Source organism: Erpetoichthys calabaricus, chromosome 5, assembly GCF_900747795.2.
Source record: "Erpetoichthys calabaricus chromosome 5, fErpCal1.3, whole genome shotgun sequence".
Lineage (NCBI taxonomy): Eukaryota > Metazoa > Chordata > Cladistia > Polypteriformes > Polypteridae > Erpetoichthys > Erpetoichthys calabaricus.
The window spans coordinates 79,178,168-79,201,262 of record NC_041398.2 but is presented as its reverse complement, the minus strand read 5'-3'; the positions used below and the strand labels follow the sequence as shown (position 1 = coordinate 79,201,262).

General features: G+C 38.9%; 1 protein-coding gene across 1 annotated transcript in view; it reads left to right on the top strand.

Moving 5' to 3' along the window:
• slc7a11 (solute carrier family 7 member 11) overlaps positions 1-23,095 on the top strand; it is a 119,983-nt gene that overhangs the window by 54,371 nt on the left and 42,517 nt on the right. The window contains exon 6 of the mRNA XM_051928244.1: positions 13,276-13,320. Within this exon, the coding sequence (XP_051784204.1) occupies positions 13,276-13,320 (45 nt within the window). The remainder of the gene's footprint in view (positions 1-13,275; positions 13,321-23,095) is intronic.

Below are 23,095 nucleotides of genomic sequence, written 5' to 3'. Positions count from 1 at the left end.
GATTTAATATTATCCAAGTTCCCATTAAAAAATGACAACATATTGTATCATATTTATAACAATGTGAATTATAGACAACATTCTAACATACTGTATTTCCAATCATTTATAGAATTTTTTGCTCTATAAACATACATATTTAAAAAGCTATATTCATTATTTTCAATCAGGAAAACATACCAACTAATTAAATTTCATTTCTAATAAATTATACATTTTCTTATTTTGGCTGTTACAGACAGTGACTAGGTCAGGATCACATATGCTGTTATAATGTAATTTAGAAAATCAGGTGGAAAAGATGAATTTATTTCTAAGATTAATCCAAGATTTAAAACTGATAATTGTATTTTGAGTACATACTTTCATGAAACAAAAAGTAAATATGAACTGAGTGCATTTCTCTTTTTAGTTTAAGTTTGCTAGGCTATTTGCTGGTGCTGTTTTTAACCAAAATGTATTTAAAATGTCATGTTTGGTCAACAGATAACATTTACTTTGTCAACTCGATTTAGATTTTTAATATCAGATAAACACCTATCTAAGCTAGAACTGAAGAATACTTTACAAAAATGTCAAGCTGAAATGCAGGGCAGTGGAATCACTTACTATAACCACTGTTAACTCTTTGTGTGACTGGGGTGTAGCCATGCATCTAGAGCCTTAGCAAGTCTTAACGTTTTTTGTAGACATGGATGTCATGATTCAAAGGATGCTCCTTACTTTATCTGAACACTTTACTTAAATGAATTTCATCCTTATTGTCTACACTCATCTGTATGACCTATACTGTTTTAATGATTTTTAATGTAACATTTAGTGTCTGTCACCCTGGACTGGATAAGCAGATTAAAATGGATGGATGGGTGACATTTAGTTTTCTGGCATGTTTTTAACTCACAGACCTAGACATTAACATTTTGATTTTATTTCTCTCTGTATATTTATTTTTAAAGTAGGCATTTTCAAGGATGGATATGGAATGTGGATAACAGTAGCTGCTCTTTAAGAGTTTACCTTGCTGAGTTTAAAAGAATAGATAATGTCCATTAATTCCAGATGTTGTGTAGGTCATTAGTTCCTTTTCCAAAACTACTTTATTTCAGTAGAGTTATGGGTACCTGAGGGTATGCCAGCAACACTTAACACAAAGCAGGAATCAGTCCTGGACAGGGTGCATTCACAAACACACATCTAACCTGTATGACTGTTGGCTGTGGAAGGAAAGCTGGAGAAAACAAGAACAGATTCAGGGTGATCATAAAACTAATTTAATCTGCAGGTATATAAGGCAGCAGCAGCAGTTGCTCTTTTTGAATTAGACAGACGTTCAATCAGATGAAGCTGCCAATTTTCAGAGCATGACAGACATTAGCAAATGTCAAGCTAAGAGGAATTACAAGTAGCATGGAAGATTCAGTAAACAAGATGAGGTCTGTCAAATATGAAATTAAAAAGCTTAAACAAGTTTCAGAGCAAAAAGAATCCCTAAATTGTTTTGTACTCATGATTTGTAATAAGAAATTTGGACTTAATGTTGAAATGCTTCACTGTGTGTGGCTTTTTTGTATTTATGCTAACATCCCATGTCACACAGGTGTGTACAAATGTTGCCCATCAATGTACTAAATCTGCATTCCCAAAATGGCAAGACCAATTGATAAATGTGAAAAACACTAAAATATTAAAAATGGAGATTAAAACATAACAAACGATGCCAAACAATTAAACAGATATCTAAAGGATTCCTGATAATTAGCCACCGCACAGTTTACTACAGTGCTATTTACTAAAAATACTTAAGTTTATTATATATCTTTTTTAAAAAAAACATACTGCATTGGGATTTTTAATTCAGGGAAATAATTAGGATATTTAATTAACAACTACAAACTAAAGCAAGATTTAGCTTCTGTTTAAAAAAAGATGCAGTTAAACTTACAAGCATAATATAGTAACAGTCCTTTAAAGCTCCTTTGCTGCTGAAATTCGAATACATTTTCAGCCAATATAAAAATAAGATTTTTTGAAGTATTACTCCATTCAGAAGTTGCCAGGCAAAAAGGAAAGTGTCATACATCAGGAGAATTAACTGTTTGTGAGGCTTTCACGTGTTACGTCAAGTGCAAGCATCACAAATGTTTTTCACTTTATCATTTTAGGAAACCAGTTTCCAATTCAAGTGTACTGCACACTGAAAAAATAGAGTAACTATAAATTTACAAACCAGCTGAGAACAGACTTTGATAAAAATGACTTTTACTGTGGTTTAGGGTTGTCTTCACCTGGGCTGTTCTGAGGTAAAGCCTGTTTAAGATAACCTTCGAATGGAAATTTGGAATAATATGTTAATGTAGCCTTTGTAATAAGAGTAGAGAAGTATTTTTTTCATTGATATTCTTAAATTAGTAGGCTATTTCACATTGGTGTGCTGTTTATTTTTTTGGATTTCACTCAACTTAACATGGATGCTATTTAAGTTTGTCAATTTGAATGGGCTGGCTTAAGATAAGACTTGTTTTTATTCCTCCTGGTTCATGCTCCAGTGGTCCTCAAAGTTTCCAAATTATTTCTATTCGACAAAAATGTGCAGCAGCTGCTGATCTCAGCCCATTGATCACCAAGTACATCCAACATTTCTGTGTGCAAGGAAATCATGACTTAGTGATGTTGATTAAATCTGCAGTTGTAATAACCAACTTGGCTCCTTTTTGTTGCCTCTGTTCATTCTGACAGTTTCACTTCTATTTGGGTTTGATTTTAGAGTCCAAATCTTTCATTGTTCCTGTATATTTTGCCTCTTTATGAAATAAGTATTTTTAGTGCTTGAAGCAGAAATTGTTCCATTATAGGCTATACTAGTAGAGCATGTGATGGCCAAGTTTCTATGCTGTGGTAGGCTGGGCTGGTAATATCAAATTAACTCTTTCAGGGAGGATGTCAACTTTTGTCGAAATTCAGGGGTAGAGGACGGTAATCAGCCGTAAATGGTGACAAAACTCGTTGTTTTAGTGCGACTCTCTTTGCTAGAAGGACGGTTAGCTTCCTTGATTTGACCTCGATTACCTGCGCATGCGTAAGTAGCAAAGAGCAGACGACCTCCCTCTAAAATGGCATCGACATCTGGCGAGAGACCAAAGCGAATGCACAAAGCAAAATACTCCGTGGACAACATTTTGCGTATTATTGCTGACTTGTCAGACGTTGATTTTGATGCAAGTGATCTGGAGATGGAGATCAATAATGCAAGTGAGGTACCGGATTCAGCTGATTGGTCAGTTCCCAGTTGATCGTGGTGCTGAACACGCTTGTGTAGCTGATGTGCCTACAGCAACATTCACCTGGGAAGACCGCCACTTACAATGACAAGAGGTACATGTGGTGTTATGGGTCCACAGCTCTCCCACCAAAGGCCGTTTTTATTTAAATAAATAATCGCCGTGCTCGCGGCTTAGCGAGGGGGCGTGGTGGCTGTAGCAAGCCGCAGGGCGATCTGCGGTGTGGGCGTTTTTCACCTAAGTGCACAGGTGAGAGACTGCCCACATCCGTGATCGTTCCTGTGGCTAATGGGCTGCAGCTGCTATGTCCTCTCCGTATATAAAGAGAAGCGTGAGTCGGTTAGGGAGGGGAGAAGTAAATGAAAAGAAAGTAAGGAAGTAAAAGAGAAGGAAACGGAGGTGGCAGAAGGAAGCAGGAAGGAAGGCGGCAAGAAGGAGAAAGCCGGTGCGTACGAGCAAGTGAGCGCTCACAGGCAGCAGTGTGGAAGCCTGGGTGTTAGGCCGACACCCAGGAGTCGAAGTAGAGGTCGCTCCCGCTGAGTGAACGAGTAGTGGGGATGACCAGTGAAGGGCGACTGGCCGCGTAAGGCCACGAAGGCAGCGGGAGTCGAGAGGCTTGTGAGTAGGAGTCCCAAGGTGAGCGTCCTGGCCCTTGGATTAAAGCCAAGTCTCGATCGGGAGAACGGAACCGAAGCCAGGGATCGGGGAGCATCCAGATCAGTTTGTGTGGAGAGAAGGCCAGCTGCAGAAAGGGCGACTCTCCTGTTGCGTGGCCCTGATGGGAGAAGCAGGAGAGCTGCCAGGTAAAGGACACCAGGCTTTAGATTGATTTTAAAAGACTGCCTTCAGTATTGCTTTGTTTTAACCTCGTTTTAAAGGAATGTTCTATTTATTTATTTTAATCACCACATTTCATCTAATGGATTATTTATTTATTGAACATTGCACGACTGCACTTTACTTTGAACGTTTTGTTTTGGATTGTTTAATAAAAGCACTTTTGCACAATTATATATCATCCCCTTGCTCAATTGTTTATTGCCTCGCTGTCTAGCTCATCGGTGACATTACCGAAGGTGTTGGGTTCAAGAGCTCCCTAACAGGAGATGGGAGCATGTTGCAGAACCCGCATCGTCACAGTACAAACCAGATTGCTTCCCACTGCCACGCAGAGACAGGCCAGGCAACTAGCCTGCCACGCATTCCTACCGGCCATCGAGCAGCCCCTTGCTGCTGGGGCTTCAGTGTGCACACCTACAGAGTGGTCTGCTAGCTGTAGCTCCAATGGCCAGCCATACTGGGATCCTTGGGCACTCCCAGTGAGAGCTGCCTGAAGAGAACTGCTTTACTTTAAGGAGGTTCCACCTAATCAGCAAGTACTTCTTGTGTATTGTCACAGGTGGAGACACAATTCAGAACTATGATTTTGTTATAATAATTAATCCAAACTGAAAGTACAACAAACTGCCTGTCAGTGACTAATGAAAAAAATATCCCTCTGGCCCTGCTCACAAGAGGTGGTAGTAGTTTGCATATTACTCATCTTATTGGCAAGCAGGTGCATATGTATCTCCACATCTACCTTTTTTCTAAGAACAAACACCCCTAAAGCATTATTAACAAAACAAGAACTTTCCTAAAACATATCCTATGACAGGTAGCATTTAAATTGAATTATCAACATAGCAACAGCAGGAGTTATGGCATTACAAATTGCTGTTGCTGCTGTACATGACTAAGTGCCCATTTCTTCTTAGGTATCACCATAGTGTTTTGCTGCTTTCACTACTCTTCCATACCTTTTTGTAAGTATGGGTGCTGTATTTGAGCTAGGAATTACAGTACAACCTCAACTTGGATTAAGAATTTCATCCTCTGTTGGAGGAGTAGTTGGAACATTTTCTGTTCCTTCTTGAGAATTACTGCTCTCAGCAAAACTTGTTTTGGTGTTCGCAATTATTGTATAAGACAGTGCCATCTTCAGTCTTCACTAAATATTACAGAGGCTCACCTGTTTTATTCACTGCCACAGCTAGGGTTTCCCAACTCTTTTCAGCATCAAGCATTAAGAGAACTTTATCTTGAGGGTGAAGATCTGGGAGGGCTTGGGCAGAGTGTCTTTGATCATAGAAGAACATGTATGCTTCATTTGCAGCTTTATCTTTCTTCCTTACCATTTCATGATCAGTAGGTTGGGGCTAATGTTTGTGCTACAGCATGGCCAGGTTATTTCTGATTTTCTGACCTATCATCAGCTGGGCTGGGCTCGTTTTCGTAGTGGGCATGAGGTGTTGCTCAATAGCATATAAGTGTTAACTGGGGATCAGGTTGATGGAGAATATGTCTTGCAGTTTGCACTGCCCTCTCTGCAGCTCCATTAGACTGAGGATAATGGGGGCTGGATGTTGTATGACAAAAATCATAGTCTTGACTAAACTGCCAAAACTCTGCTGAAGAAAACTGTGAGCCATTATCTGACACCAGCTATCCAGGCACACCCCACCTAACAAAAATACTTTTGAGTCTGTTCATTACTTGCTACCTGGAGGGTGTCTGTAAGTGCAAAATTTCAACATCTACTACTACAAGGTAAGTTTTACTGTTCAGTTCACACAAGTCTGCTGCTAATTTACACCATGGACCAGAAGGCCTGTGAGCTCTAATAAAGGCACACATCGTCAATTATCTGTTAATGTCCTTTCCTAATTTAGTCCACCACACAGACATGTTTGCTGTCTGGAGGCACTTAGTAAGCCCTTGGCTCCACTTCATGGATTCGGTTTAACATATCCTCACAAAGTTTAGTTGGAATCACAATTCTGTCCTCAAACAATAGCAACCCATCTCCTTCTGACAGAGAAGCGCTGGCAGCATAATATCCATTTTGCCCTTGAGGATTAATAAAGTATCTATCTATCTATCTATCTATCTATCTATCTATTTAGATGGAAGGGTAAATGTCTGGGACAACCCTTGTGTGGGAACCTCTTCACTGCTTGGAATTTTCAGCTGGGGTGCTGACACTTCCTTGAACCTTACAACTACTTCACCAAATGCTTTTATTTCTTTGTCACTATCTGAGTGGTCATATTTCCTTAATGGATTCCTGGAGAGCATATCAGCAACTACTAGTTGCTTGCCAGGAACATTTATTGTTTTCACATTCAAACATATAAGTTGCGTTGATAAGTGCTGACATCTCAAGGGGGCATGATCAGTATCGTAGGAGTTAATCATTGGAACCAAGGGTTTGCGGTCTGTTTGCAGGCAAAATCTTTCCTTGCCTTGGAGGTACCAGGCAAACCGCTCACATGCCCACACTGCTGCTAGACATTCTTTTTCAGTTTGAGAGGATCTGCATCCTGTTTCTGTTAGAGCTCCTGAGCAGAAAGCAGCTGCACAAACTGTGTCACCATGGGCTTAAGTAGAGCAGCACCTAAGCCAAAATTGCTGGTATCAGTACTAACTATCTTTGGTTTCTTGGTATAATAAGCAAGAGTGGGAGCTGTGACTAACATATGCTTTACCTTGATCAAGGCCTGTTCTTGTGCTACTGTCCACATCAAATCTTTTTCTTTTTGTAATAATAAGGTTTCTGTAGACAGCCAAGAGACAAATTTGCCTAGAGAATTAATCATTCCCAGCATTTGCTGGAGCTCAGTTGCATTTCTGTGATCACTTTTACCTTAGTCATATCTGGCACAATACCAATAAATGTCCAAAGTACTGCAGTTCTGATTTATTAAAACATTTGTCACAATTCAATGTCAGTCCAGAATCTTTAATCGTTTTAAGAACTGCCTGAAGGTTTTTGTCATACTCAGCTTGATTTTTGCCATAGACCACCACAGTGGTCCCATAAACGTTCCTATAAACGTTGGTCGTCTGCCTTTGAAAAATTTCTGGAGCTGATGTAATCCCAAATGGCAGCCTGTTGAAACAGAATCTTGCAACTGGGGCTATGAAGGTGGTCAACTCTATACAATCTTGTTCCAGCAGAACTTGCCAAAAACCTAATGAGGCATCCAGTGCGGAGAACACACTAGCACCTGAAAGCTTTGGGGCAATGTTGGAAGAGTTAAGCGCTCATGTTTTTGCAGCTTGGTTAAGATTCTTCAAATCAACACAAATTCTGACATGGCCATTCTTTTTAAGCACTGGTACAATAGGGGCACACCACTGTGTTAGTTCAGCAACTTCAGCAATTATCCCAAGGGACTGCATTCTATGTAATTCCTCCTCTTCTTTGGACCATATAGTAAAGGGAATTCTGCGTGGGGTAGTAATGCTAATGTATATGGTACAGCATCAGACTTAAGCTCAATTTTGACTGGTTTACAGTTTAGCAGGCCAGTGTCTCTAAACATATCCTCTGAGACTTCATCCACTCTCTGTATAATGCCCATTTTAAAAGAAAAACTGTAGCTCAGTAGGTTGTTTGTGAATGGCTCTTCCACTACATAAATCCAGAAGTCAAATTATTTCGCTTTTCTCTGTCTTTCCAGTAATTTTCCTGCACATTTCACTTTCAACCCAGGACTAATGTTGATACCTGTTTCCACCAATAAAGGTCACTCTATGCTCTCATATCATCAGCCCGGTGTTATGGAGATATCAGCACCTGTATCAATTTTAAATTTAAGTGACTTGTATGGGTAGTGAAATGCACCTTCTCTCATCAACTATAGATCTAAGATAAAATGCATTGTCATTTTCATTAGCTACGAGTTCTTTCACATTTTTAGCTTTGCATGCAACTACAAAGTGGCCTAACTTACATCATTTCTTACAGCGTTTGTTCCACGCCGGGCAGTCCTTCCTTTTGTGTGTGCGATTACAGCGTGTGAATTCTGTGACTGGTTATCCCATATCTCCCCCTCCCCCCACCATATTCATTTTGCTCCGCTGACCACTGCTGCGTCTGTCGTCTCTGCACTGTGCAAAACGAACTTTACTCATTTCAGCCGACATTTCTGCGCTTACATTCAGTTGTTTAATTAGATTGGACTGGCGCGGAATCTGAACAGATTGTTGTATATTTTGCTTTGTGAAAAAGGCTCGTATTGCGTCCAATTAAGGACAAAGTTTGAACTCAGAACTTGTGTTTGAGGTATGAAACACACTGTACTTACCACCTTATATGAACTCAAAATGAATTAAACAGACCTAAGAATTTAAAGTTATTTAAATAATAACTGATTTAAATTATTCAAAAAATAAACATAAGTTCATGGTAGATGAAAGGATAGCACAAAATATGTACTGTAACAGGACCAAGCAGAAAATAAACACTGTTTCCTCTCTGGGCTTTACTACACAGCAATTTAATCCCTGCCAGTCTAGTGGGTTATGTCATCCTCCTCCAACAAAACACTCTGCAACAAGCACCATCTTTTCAATTCTCTTTATTTCTCTCCCTTTATCTCACTACCTCCTTCTCTTCCACTCTATCCCTTTCTGTCTCTCTCTCAACATTACTGTTCCAATCAAGCATTAGCCCCGACTTACTTCTGGGCAAACACTGTTGAAGCAATTTTATATCTCAACTAGAGTCGACCTCTGGAGCAGTTCTCAGATGCCTTCAGTAAGTTCTGATGTCAGCATTCCAAGCTTCCTCTAGTATTCCCAGGTATTCATGCATCACTGATCTACACTGTTGCTCATAACATGGAACCTGTAACACATGGGCCACCTTTACTGTCTCCTGGCAGATTGTGGAAAATTATTCTAGGCCTCTGTTTAACCCTACTAACGTCCCTCTGCTCATAGGGGCAGGCAGCTCTTCTGAATCACCTTCCTTTTAACTTACACAGAAAGCACTGCATGCCAAAATCCTTCTCTTTTTCCACCTGTCACTCACATCTAATGCTTTAGCAGTGTAACCTTTCCATTACTGGTATTTAAAGTGTTATTCCTAATCCCAGATGAGTTTGGCTAGATCTATCTCATATCCTGCTTTCAATGTCCTCTTGCTTCTAGACATCCTCCTGCCAGATTGACACCCTGTACTATAATATATATATTATACTTTAAATGTATATAATATACAGTATTTTCAAATATGTGGCATCTGTGGTGCCGACTGTTGTTTCCAAAATAAAGACTCAAGAAGTCAAAGGTATTACTTCCAGGTGTGGAACAACCCCACTAGTACAAAAGGGTCACCACACAGGAATTCTTTCTCCTGGTGTCACTGCACTTTTGAGCTATCCGTTCCTTTAAGATAGCCCTGTCTTTGGACCAGCCCTACTTTTATAAGGCCCAGGCATTTTATCCACTACTTAGTTGTCTGCTAGTGTCCTGGGATAATATCACATGCTGGTGCTGAGGTGGCATCTGAATATGTGTCACCTGGGTGCCTCTATTCTCAGCCTTTCCAGGCCAAACTGTTCTCATAATGGACATACAGTACTTCTCCTGGGGTGCCTTGGGTTGATAACAAACCTCTTCCCTGGCAGTGCATTCTTTTCTCTCTCTTCCTGGAGTCATGTAAGACCCTGAACAAGCCCTAAGTCAAAGTTTCTCCCCTGCAATTCCCCTGTTGCATGGGCCTTTCATCTCACTATATATATATATATATATATATCTTCACAAATATTATGCAAATAAAGTACTCAGAAAATTGCATTCAGAACTTTTGTTAAGTATGTGTCACAGTTGCATCAAAAAGCTTTTTAACATTGTCCTTAGAGATTTTAAAACATATATAACAAAAATCAGAGTGATAAATTGGATAGTAACTTTCAGTGTTTCAAGATAATTTAAATAGCCTGTTTTGATGTTTGTAAACTTTACCATTTTTACATGTGAGGAAAAAATATTTATTTCTTGAATTAGTTGTGCAGCTCATTAATTTTTCAATAAAAAAGGTCAGAAATTGTAGGTTCCATCTCCACACAGTTGGTTGTATTCCTGGAACCACAATGATCAGCACATCGATCTAAGTTAATTTAAAATATTCTGGCAGTTCAGTTTATAGCTTCACTGCTCACACTGCCATAGTGTCACAGAATACAAACTTAGTAACCTCAGATTAATTTACAAAGGCAAAAGCCATGAATTAAAGCACATAAATATTTTTTGACTTTTACTATGTAGTATCAGTTAAAATGCAACAGGAATTAAATCATTTATTATAAAGAGACTACTGTAAATTCATTTATTAAAAATATGAGTATGTAAATAAATTCTAAAATAAATAGTACATGAATTTAAAAATGCAGTAGAAAGATAATTCTAAAAAAAAAAATCCTTCAACACTAATTCAGTTCTGAAAATATGCCTATTATTAGAGATATTTTTTAATAGTTGGGGTAGTACAGTGGCACAGTGCCCGGTATAGCCTTTTGCCCCTGAGACAAGGCATTGGGTCTAAGAATCTTAAGTTATTTCACATTTTTCACATATTTCTTCATGGTTGATTTCTGCTTTATTCCCCTTGCTTCCAGAATAGTCTCTTATCCCAGTGTTCCTGAAATGACTAGGATGATTCAGACCTTGGATTGTTGATTTTTTTTAACATTTAAACAAGGCAATCGATACTTATCAAGCACAGCACACTTGAGAAAACAAATCTGAAAATAAAAAAAATCCAATGATCCAATGATGTCCCACTCAAACCTCCCTGTTGAAAACAGTCCCAATAGGATCATTAAGTCCTTGGTTTGAAGTACAGTAGACACATGAAGTCACAGAGCAAAAAAAAAGTATAATCAGACAAGCAAGTTAAGAGTTGAGATTGGAGTCACAGTGTTGACCATTGGTAAGTCATCCCCTGACCCAGTGCACAGAGTCCTGCTTCTTCTCTACACTGGATTGATAGGAGCTGCTACCTGCACCTCTGAACGTTCATGTTAGTTTAAGTTAAAGAAAGTGGATTTTGAGAAGTGTAAAGTAAAAGATTTCTCATTGTTTCACTCTAAACTTGTTCAATTCTTTTCATTGTTAACAATTAATAATATGTCCTGTTAATCACTATGTGCGTAGTGTGCCCTGACTTGGCATCACCTGCTGCCGGGGCATTGATAGTCAAAAAAACTGAGATGGAAAAGTGCGTTGTGCAATTTTTTCCCGCAGGCAGTGACCATAAAAAAAGTGCATTGCAAAGACTTCTTTAAATAAATAAATGATCCATAAATACTTCATAATAAGTCTAGTACTCATTGTGAGTAATAAAATCAGTCAATAAATAAAATATTCAGACATGCGCGCCAGTAGGCTTTGCGTCCTAGGAAATAAGTTTTACCCAAACAATTCTATAACATTTCAGTAATTATTTACCACTCTGATGCTGATCTTTCTGATCATAAAATGGGTCATTACAATAGCAATTAACAAGAAGAATTCATAATTAATTGGAGAATTATGGTATTTTAGTTCTGCTCTCTCCATCCCCAATAGGAGCGACACACCCCTAGAGCACCATTTCTCTCATTCACAGCAGGTCCTCCTTTCAACCGTCATGCCCCCCGTCTACTGCACTGACTCACACTCCCGAATCAGACTTTTTCTCAGACACCTCTCTACCTCTCTACCTCTCTCTCTCTCTCTCTCTGTTGATTGACTCCCAACTCTTATCTTTCTATTCTCAATCTAATTCTCTCTTTTCTTTCTCAATCAATTGTTTGACCTATCTGTCCTGAGACTCTTTATATACTCTCTGGATGCAGGTGCTTTCCTTAATGACTCAAGAAGTGTCAATGACGAACAGCTGAGCTGATTGCATTTGCCATTAACTAGCAATCAGTTAGTATCCCCATTGTAAACCTTGCAGCCACAGAGCTTTACAGCAGCAGGCAACAAACATCCACTAAGTCTCAGACACACTATTTTTATTTAACAAAAATCATGCAGGGTGGCACAGTGGTAGCGCTGCTGCCTCGCAGTTAAGAGACCTGGGTTCGCTTCCTGGGTCCTCCCTGCGTGAAGTTTGCATGTTCTCCCTGTGTCTGCGTGGGTTTCCCTCCGGTTTCCTCTCACAGTCCAAAGACATGCAGGTTAGGTGCATTGGCGATTTTAAATTGTCCCTAGTGTGTGCTTTGTGTGTGTGTGTGTTGCGCCCTGCGGTGGGGCTAGCGCCCTGTCCAGGGTTTGTTTCCTGCCTTGCACCCTGTGTTAGCTGGGATTGGCTCCAGCAGACACCCCATGACCCTGAAGTTAGGATATAGCGGGTTGGATAATGGATGGATGGATGAAGTGCTACAGCACATTGTGGTCTAAATGGGTGAAATCATTGTGGATGCTTCGTTAATTGCCAGTTAATTTCAACATTAAACCATAAGCACTGCTTTTAATTTACATTTCTTCTTTACATAGTTTTCTTTTTCTGTTCAAGTAACAATTTAAAATGAAAATGTTACACTTGTGGAATACTGTACTATAAATAGAGTAACATAGTAAGTCAGCTTTTTCACACCTCCAAAGAGTCAGAGTTCAATTCCCAGTAAGGCCATTTTCATTGTGCAGTTTGCATTTTCTCTTCATATCATAGTGGGCTTTATTTAGGTTCTCCAGTCCCACCCACCATCACAGAGATATGCAGGTTAGGTTGATTTTTAAGCCTAAAACTGGTTCATTATGAATGTTTGTGGGTCTGTGGAAGTGTGTTCCACAGTGGACAGGCACCCCATCCTTGGTGATTCTCAAATTGTGCCTGATGCAACAGCATATGCTTGGAATAAGCAGATTTGGAAAATGTGTGCATTATAAACACAACTTGTTATGTTTAAAAATCATGTTTACATGCTTTAACCTAGGAATGTATACAGAGATGGTTGATGTATTACTGCAATTACATACTCTTTTTGAAAAATGATAAAACCAGTAACCTTACAACTTGCCAAGTAAATAAAAATAATTTTCCGATAGACATAATAGAGACATTGCCAAAAAGTATGTGAACAATTCTGTTAAATATACTTTTTTTTTTTTTTTAGCAGAAGTCACTTATGTTCCTTTATAACTTTAAGTAAATTAATTGTATCAAACTATTTTTAAGGTTCTATTTGAATTTTGTGACGGAAGAAGTTGAAAATCCTGAAAAGTAAGTAAGATTTTTTAAATATTACATTTATTCTGCAGTTACTTTTATTTGATTATATCTAATAGAGATAATATACTTTCTAAATGCCAGAATCAGACAATGAGTAATGTCCATTATGAATGATACTAATCCTACCTGCATAAAACTATGATTTTGGGCATATACAGTATAATGAAAAAAATTTGAAACCATTACCTTTACAAAATCAAATTTGGTTTAAATTGTAAAACAATGCCACCAGGAAGTCAATTAAACCCAGGATAAATGTCACATGCTTTAGGACAGTATTAAACCTATTGGTTTATTTTAACCAAAAAGAAAAGAACAAAAAAAAAACAATTATATGATGACAAAGTAATAAATTAACTAACCCCAAAAATAAAATAAACTCAACTGGGTCTAATTTGTTTATGTTTTACCCTGCATATCCAATGGGAAGACTTTCCCACTGATCTACCTCCTAGAACCAGAACATAGAAAACTTCCTCTAATCCTTCTCCTTCCTGGGTGACCTGAAATCACTCAGAGACAGGACTATAAAGTCTGGATGTCATGAGTCCATAGTAACTTCTTCCCCTTTTCTTCTTAGAGACCTACAGTCTTTGCATTCTCTCATCTAAGCATCTACAGTAGGTTCTCATGAGAGCTTCTAGGCTGCTTGTTCTCTGTTCTTGGAAACCAAATCACACCTACCTCATGCAGAATATCTCTGTCTCTCCTCAGTTTTTGGAGAATTTACTTTTTTTTTTTGTTCTTTATTTCACCTTATACAATTTCTTGTATTAGGAATTTGTTAGTTTTCACATACCCCTTGGGGTCAGAGCACAGGGTCAGCCATTGTACAAGCGCCCCTGGAGCAATTACAGGTTAAGAGTCTTGCTCAAGGGCCCAGCAGAGTAGGATCTCTTTTGGCAGTGACAGGAATTTGAACCGGCAACCTTCTGGATACCAGCTCAGATCCTTAGCCTCAGATCCACCACTCCACCCTAACTGTACCCAATAAACTTAAAGGGCCTTCTGGTGTTCCGTTTCTGCATACACTGTCTTGAAGCAGTTTATTTCCAAGCTTTTTTGTTGGTTTTTCTTTCACTTCAAGACCAATAATGTTGGCCTGCATTGATCTTATATGAGTTTTAATTATGCAAACCCTTGGCAGCAGAACTGTACATTCATATAAAGTGTAGTTTCACCTTTGTACTGTATATATGCAAGCAATTGTAAATTGAAGATTAATAATTTTCAATGCAAGATCTCTAGGAATGTGATGTTTTATGATCTGTGTTAAAATGGACTTTATTCTGTCATTGTTTATTTGTTCATTTTTCCAACCTTCGTATCTAATTCAGAGTTATAGGAAGCCGGTGGCCATCTTGGCAACTCTGGGAAAAAGGCAGGCACCAAATGTGTGTCTGTCACCAGTGCATCACACAGCACATTCACTCATATACAGCCAATTTGGTGTGATGGATCAACAAAACCCACACATATGTTGAGATATGGAAGACATAGTGAGAACATGCAAACTCTACACAGGTTTAATATCACGTTTACAAAAAATTAAATGGGAGATCCACAAATTAAATTTTAGTTGCTGTCCCTTCATATACATACATGCTTCAGCTGTTACTCTTTCACACCATACTTATAGTAATGTTTAGTTGTGGGTGAGGAAGCTCCAACTAAAATGTATCCTAACACAATGTCAAGTAATTTAACATAACATAATCCACTTAATCAAGATCAGGGTTGTGAGGGTCAGATTCCATGACGATGTGGGTCCTGCTCCAAGCTCCCTCTTCCCTTTTGGGAGCCTCTCAACCCAATACCATCGGTAATGTAACCGAATGAATTGGCAGATGAAGACAAATCAAACTGAGCAAGGGGATGGTACAAAAGGTGCAAATGCTTTTATTAAAAACTAAAATAAACAAAACCAAAACAAAACAGTGTCCAAAGTGCAGTGACTCAAAAACAGTACATAAATAATCCATAAAAATGATGAAAGGTGGAGGTTAAAATAATCCAAATAAATAAATCAATTAAAATGAGGTTAAAAACAATGGCTGGAAGTAGTTCCCTTTAAAAGCCCAGTGTCTTCTTTTAGCTGGCGGTGCCTCTGCTTCTCCCATATGGGCCCTGCAACAGGTTAGTTGCCCTACCTGCAGGTGCAGCTGCCTTCTACACTGGTGTGGTAACCTTCCGACCCCTGGCTCCATATAGCGCCTGCCAGACCGAGACTTGGGTTCTCCAATGGCCAGGGTGCTCACGCTGAGGCTTCAACCTCTGAAGCCTTTGACTCCCGCTGCCTTCCACGATGAGCCAACCACCTTCTTGGTCACTCCAGCTCCTGGAGATCACTCAGCTGGAGCAACCGCTTCCTGCTGCCCCCACTGAATGTCGGCCATACACTCCTTCTGAGTGGCACTTCTCCCACCCTGCCTGCATCCAGTAGTGATCCTCCTCATGCTCACTCACACCGGCTCTCAGCTTCCTGCGTTCTCTCCTTCTTAACCCCCGACCATGTTTTCGGTCTTTTTCTCCCCCTCCGTACTCGAAACTTCTCCTGTTTATAATGGGGACATGGCACAGGTATGGCGATTAGCAGCTCCCAGCCTCAATTACGGACACGGGTGATCATGCACCTATGCACTTCAGTGCGGAGATGTCCATGCCCTTATCGCACCTGGAAACCGCTCTGGCCACACTAACCATGCCCCTTCCTTAAGCAATGAGTGCAGAGATTATTTATTTAAAATGGCAAATAGCCATGGACCTAACTTTACTATAGATCCCATATGACAGCATTAACTGAAAGGCAGGAACAAACCCTGGATGGGGGGCCAATCCAATGCAAGGCCCAACCACATTTACATATGGCCGGGTAAGAGCTGACAGTTAAACTAACATACTTGATTGTGCAAATTCTACACAGACAATAATTAGGTGGAAGATTTTAACCCACCACTCTAGATCTGAAAGATAGCAGCACTAACTGCTACAACACTGTCACTTAAATATTACATTAATGCTGTTGTAATGAGCAAATGAGCAAATATATACAACATAAAAACATCACAATTACCATGAGTCACTAATTACAGCAGTGAACATACAGTATATGGCAAACAAATATTCCATAACAGCACCTTTATTTTGCCAAAAAAAAATTCATTTTTCTGTAATGAGTTTAGTGATGTTACCAATTTTCACACCATTTGTGTAATGGCAATTTTCCACTTAGCTCTCGGCAAAAGGTACAGATGATTGTCTGATCTTATTGATTCTTGAACATAAGAATAATTCCTGTGACTTGAAGATTTTTGATTTGGTGGACTGTGTGAAAACAGATCAGAGAAACATAAAAGGTGGTTTGAGAAAATTTTAAGTGTCTTAGAATTCCAATGTATTTATTATTTTTGAAGGTAACCTCTCAGTGATTTTCCATGTTTTTGACACCTATAAACAATATAGGAGGATCTACTTTCTTGAGAAAATAGTTTTTCTTTCCAAAATATATTTGTTGATACTGCTTTTGTAACAAATCAAACAAATCACAAATACAAACACCTGTTAACATCACCTGTTTAAAATCAGATTATTATTTAATTATTTTATCTCATTACTGTCTCTAATTTGCTTCCGTCTCAACTTTTTTTAGAATGTGTTGCAGGCCTGAAATGCAGGAATGGATGTATATGAAGTTGACCATACAAAATATGAAATATATTGGGTTCATACTGTCTGCAATGAAATAAAAGTCAAGCTAAATTTAAGAATCACAGCATTTTCTTTGCATTTTCCATACCATCCCAAAATTTTCTGATTTGGGGTTGTACTATGACAGTATTATACCTTGTGCTAATCAGCTATGGTAAAGAATGAAAAAAAAAAACAAATATTAACTTGGCCTATCATGCTAAAGGAAGATTTCTTCCTGGGAGGACTATTCACTCAGTTTGCAGTTATATTCCATTGCAGAGTTTTATCCAACAAGACCTGCATGTTACTACTTTTACAGTCTTGAGTATGACTATAATTTCTGCTGTATGTCTAAATAGTTGCCTTTTTTGTGTTGTTTTAGTTTACACATTTTGAAGGTTATAGAAATTGTTCTCCTGAAACATTGTATCGTAAACTGATATAAGTGTCAGGGTTCTTTTCTTACTTGTAAAATAATTCTTTAACCATTAACTTTAAATAGAACACATTCCCCTGTAACAGAGATAGCACATTATTTTAAGCCCATAAATATAAAAGCTTGTTAGCTTATTAAAATTCTTTTTTATAAATGTTCTTTAAATGTCACTATTTTAAATTACTGCTTTCTTAAGCACTGTTTAATTAGATTCACCCTTGTAATTTATCAGATTTCTAAAAGACACCTGCAGCTAACCCTCATTTCATCTGTAGTGTAATGCAGTCCTTGGTTTTCTGCCCTGCTTTTCTGAACAGGACTTTGTTCGATAGGATTTGTGTGAGCACCACACTGGGAAAAATGCTAAATTAAAAGACATTACCTAATCAAATATTATGGTGAAAAATTATATGTTTATATGTGGCAAACCTAGCTATGTGGGAAGTAACCATTTTACATCCCTTAAAATTTGTCCATTCATACACTTCCTGTTATACACAGCCATAATAGCTTGCATATACCGTATGCAACATCTGGACAAACATTTTGTCATTGCCTTCAATGTTTAATTGCGGACATACAATATTAAACACTATAAAATCATGTATTGTCAGAGTGCCAGTGCCATTATTGCATTCTGTTATTATATTTTAAAGGACACAAATTACTCTTCTAATTGTTGGAGGTGCAGTGCCATAAGGGCTTCTTAGGTAGGAAGACAGTAGATGGTGAGTTGCCCTCATATAAAGAATTACCCGAAATGCCAAGGCCGCAAAAATAAAAGACAGTAAACAGAGGGATTTGAATGGGTGATGTCTCTGATTTAACTAGAGACCTTAATATTAAGCAGAAGCTGTCGGAAAATGTCAGATTAGATCTAGAGAGTTACAGATCCAACAACCAGAGGCTTTGTGAGCAGTTTGTTTTCCCTCTTGAAGGCCCACGGTTAAGAATAAATATGGTTTTGATGTACTTGCATTTTAGTAGCATTCCTCATTATATTCACATATGCCATATTGTTTTTATTGCACTACTGTGATGCATATCTAATGTGCTATTTTAATCGTGCTTGCTGTTGTGACCACCAGGAGGTTTGGCAGCACCCCAAACCTTAGACACAACCTCACCAACAACAGTTCCAGTATTAATAAAAGGTTTATTCACAGGAAGTACCTTACACAAAGGCTTCAAAAGTGACATAAACCAAAACAATTCATCTCCTCCAGGTGAGCTTTGTCCTTCTTCCACCCAACTGTAACTTGGCTGGATGAGGTTGAGAGGTCTCTTTTCCCTTGGACCCGGGAGTATTTCAGGTTCTAGGGTATAGCCTGATGGAAGTACTTCCAGGTCAATCAGAAGTCCCAAAAGTACGGATTGGGAATCCATTCAGCTCTGCGTGGCGATCTGCATGGAGCCCAACATGGTTGCCCCATGGGACTAAAGGTCACAGCATGCCCAGGGGGTCTCCAAGTGGCAATCCTAATCCAGGGAGACTGCCACCTCGCATAATGGAGGAGAAAATATTTTTCAGTGCTCATCTCCCCCAGTTCTTCCATTTTATTGGCCTCCTGGCTTGGTAAGAGTCCTTGTTGATTCCCAGCTGAGATGTCAGTCTCTTCATGCCATCCATTACACTGTGTAAAGTGACCTGTGATGGTCCAGGCATTTCATAATGCTATATTAAAATAAAATTGTTTGATGGCCAAATGGGGGAAGCAGCTTGATGGCTGAGGTCTTCATCTACTGTTAAATTCTGCTCCATATTTGTAAATTTTAAATTTTTTATACTGTATTGAGGATTTGTTTTGTTCTGTGTATTGTATTGTATTGGCCCTCTTCTTTTTGACACCCACTGCACACCCAACCTACCTGGAAAGGAGTCTCTCTTTGAATTGCCTTTCCCAAGGTTTCTTCCATTACTTTCCCTAAAAGGGTTTTATTTGGGAGTTTTTCCTTGTCTTCTTAGAGAATCAAGGCTGGGGGGCTGTCAAGAGGCAGGGCCTCTTAAAGACCATTGCGGCACTCACTTGTGTGATTGTGGGCTATACAAAAATAAATTGAATTGAATTGAATTGATAGATACATTTAGCAATCTGTTAAATGTGCCCTATGAAGGTCAATACTTTTAACAACACTATATTAAATTAAAAATGTTTTGATGTTTTGACAGTTTCCATTCTGTTTAATGAATGTAATGTATGTTAGCACACCAACAAGAAAAAGATACTAGGTTTGCAATAAATATGATATAGCACATTCTTTCTTGCATTATGCATCTGACTTTGTTAGGTGCTAGTAAAAGTATCCATTAATTGACTGTGTTTTTTTCCTTCAATGGAGAACAATGAGGAACTTTTGTTCTCTCTTTACTTTATATATTATGATCTGTTGTCCTTTATTCAGTAACTTCTCCACATGAACACGAATACAGCATTACTATATATATTTTGTGTAAAAGACAAATCAAGAACATGCATAACATAATGACCGGTCTTTCATGCTGCTTAGAGCAGCAGTGTATAAATGCTTTATCCTCATATTTTGAGAAGCATCTTAATAACAGTTATAGAATGACACAGCGGCAAGCAGCACAGATTAGTAGATGCAGTTAGCAGATGTTCATTGTAAGCCCCTTAAGTGGGCCCAAAACTGCTGTTTTCTGTCAGGTGAGCAGTATTCTGTAGCTGGTGAAGTGTATAATGCTTCAGTTACATTCAACTGTCACACAAAAGCAATTGCTGCTTTTATTTGTCACTTTATTAATTATTATTTGTGAACATTCCTATTTTAAAGTCACTACCTGCAGTCAGATACTCCTAAGCTGTCATAAAACTGCAAAGCTGAAAGTAAACAAATGCTTGTAAACTGTTATAATTGTTTCTTTTTAATTCTACCAAGCAATTATTTTACCATGCCTGTCTGCTTAGTTTATGCATGTGCTTGTTTCTTCTTCCTCTTTATTTTTCTTCTTCTATGTAACTTGTGTCTGTCAATTTCCCTTTCCTTTCAGGTGGCTAGTGATTTATTTAAATGGAATTCTTCACCTTGGGACAAAGGTAATCAGTAAGATTGAGGTTAACCATTTCAAAGGAAACCCAAAGAGGTCAATTTTTCAACTTGCCTAATTACTCTAGAAATGTCCAGGGATAGTGTAAACATATAGAATTTTGCAGTCAGATGAGCATAAAATAATTAAATTGATAAAATTTGATAAAAAGAAATCTGCCAATCCCGAGGCATCTTTCTATCCATCTGTCTGTGTCTCTATCCATTTACCTGTGCTATTTATTGTAAACTACCTATCTGTGTTTCTTGCAATAAATTAAAGGGGACTTGAATTCATATAAAATGTTGCTCATCAAAATACTGTTTCAACATGTGATATATAATTATATTCATATATATGTAGTTGATATTTTAGAATATAAGTACTTTGACCAATATAATTTGACTTTGATTGAACTATCTTGCTGCCACCTAACAGAGATAACTTTCAATCTCTGCCAGTCTGCTACTTCCATACCCATTTAGTAGTTGTTGTTTCCAGGGCATACTTTTGATTTATACTATACATCCTATCACCTCCTGGCAGTGTCCTCTTTTCTGTACTGGCATAACATAGTCTATTCAAGGTACTGCTGGTGCCTCTTAGATATAAATTTCTCTATCCAGTTCCTTTCATGCCTTGCCTAGCATCCTACATCCTGCACTTCATCAGTTCACCCTAGAAATTTGATTCTGTTCATCTGGACAAAGTTTTTTTAAGTGGGAGAAATATTTCGAGACTTATCCAAGTCTCTTCCTCAGTCTCAATTGACTGCAGGTTTCCCCAACCTTATAAACAGTACCTTTGCTTAATCACAGAGACTAGCACCATTGACAAAGGGCCAGTTGATCAGTGATATGCAAATTGTCCACTGATTAGTAGACGTGTGAACCATTCATAGAGGGTTGAGGAATGGCTGCAATCACAGCATTGTAAGATGGCGACAGATGTACCCTTAGGCCCCCTCCTCTGTTCAGAGATGGTCGTTCCTTTTTCACGTAAATGGCCTCCTTGATTCCTCTCTCAAACCAGCGCTCCTCCCTGTCCAGGATGTGCACCTCTTCATCTTTAAAGGAGTGACCACTATCCTGTAGATGTAAATAGACTGCGGAGTCCTGGCCTGACGAGGAAGCTCTTCTGTGTTGTGACATGCGCTTAGCCAGTGGCTGCTTGGTTTGCCCGATGAACAATTCACGGCACTCCTCCTGGCACTTAACTGGGTAAACTATGTTACTCTGTTTGTGCCGTGGGACCCGATCCTTGGGATGGACCAATCTTTGGTGTAGCGTGTTTTGGGGTTTGAAAGCCACTGAGACCTGGTGTTTCGAGAAAATGCGCCTCAGCTGTTCCGATACTCCTGACACATACGGGATCACTAAGGGTTTTCACCATCTTACAAAGAATATGGGACCAAAAAATATATATCTGGCATTTGTGCTGCCAGAAATTCTCTATTAAACCATATAACAACTAATTTTATGCACCCTCTTGTTCTGCAGGGAGAGTTACACTGTGTGCAACCCCAAATAAGTTATAAATGACTTAAAAGGTACATTTACACACACACCACAACCAGTGGCATAATTTGGAGTCATGACTCAGGCTAATCTTCACATCCATGGTATATGGTGGGAAAGCAGGAGAACCTAGATAAAATCATGCATTGACATACTAGTCAGGTTACTTAGTTCTTTTAAACTAGCTTAGGGGAGTTGTCTTTGCAAAACGCTACAATCAAGTCCAGAGCTAACTCCTGCAAAAGCATCCTACAGGGACACGATAGTCTCCGGCCTACTTTGACCCTGAATTCAATTAATCTGATTTGAGAATGTTATGTTGTACCTTTTTTTTCTTCTCCCGTCTCTCCGATATGTGTATTCAAAACATTTAAGCCACGCCTTGAAAATTCTCTGTGGTGTGCTAATATAATTAAAGAAAATTTTTTTGGTGAAATACCGTGGAACCTCGGTTTGCGAGTAACTTGGTTTACGAGTGTTTTGCAAGACGAGCTAAAATTTTTAATAAATTTTGACTTGATAAACGAGCGAGGTCTTGCAATACAAGTAGTATGTATACACTTTGTCTGCTGAGTGTCATGTGATCACAACTGAGCTGATGGTTCTTCACTCTCTCTCTCTCGCTGCGGGATTGTGGGCAATCATCTCCTATTCTCCGTCTGAGTTGGCGTGCCTCACTCATATAGTCAACATCCGTACAAGCGTATACTGTTTACTACAGCATTGTGTGTGTGTGTGTGTGTGTGTGTGTGTGCATGCACTGTGATGTGCGAGTCCCCCAAAACATGAAACTGAGTCTCAGTACTTTGGCAACACCAGCTTTATTCAGCTTGAAACAGCAACAGCGCGATTATTTATTGTAGCGGGATCTGCCACTCTCCTATACACAGACACAGCAGTCAGGCAGGGTCGTGGCCAAGTAGTACTGTGCCCTGCGCATTTATAATGTTCCTTGTTCCTTGTATCACCCATCGATGGCAGACACTTATAGCACGTCCACAATCTTTTTGGATTCGCTTTTACGGCGAACTGCTACAGCTCTGGGAGACTGTGATTGCTTTGGGGCGCTCTTCTGAT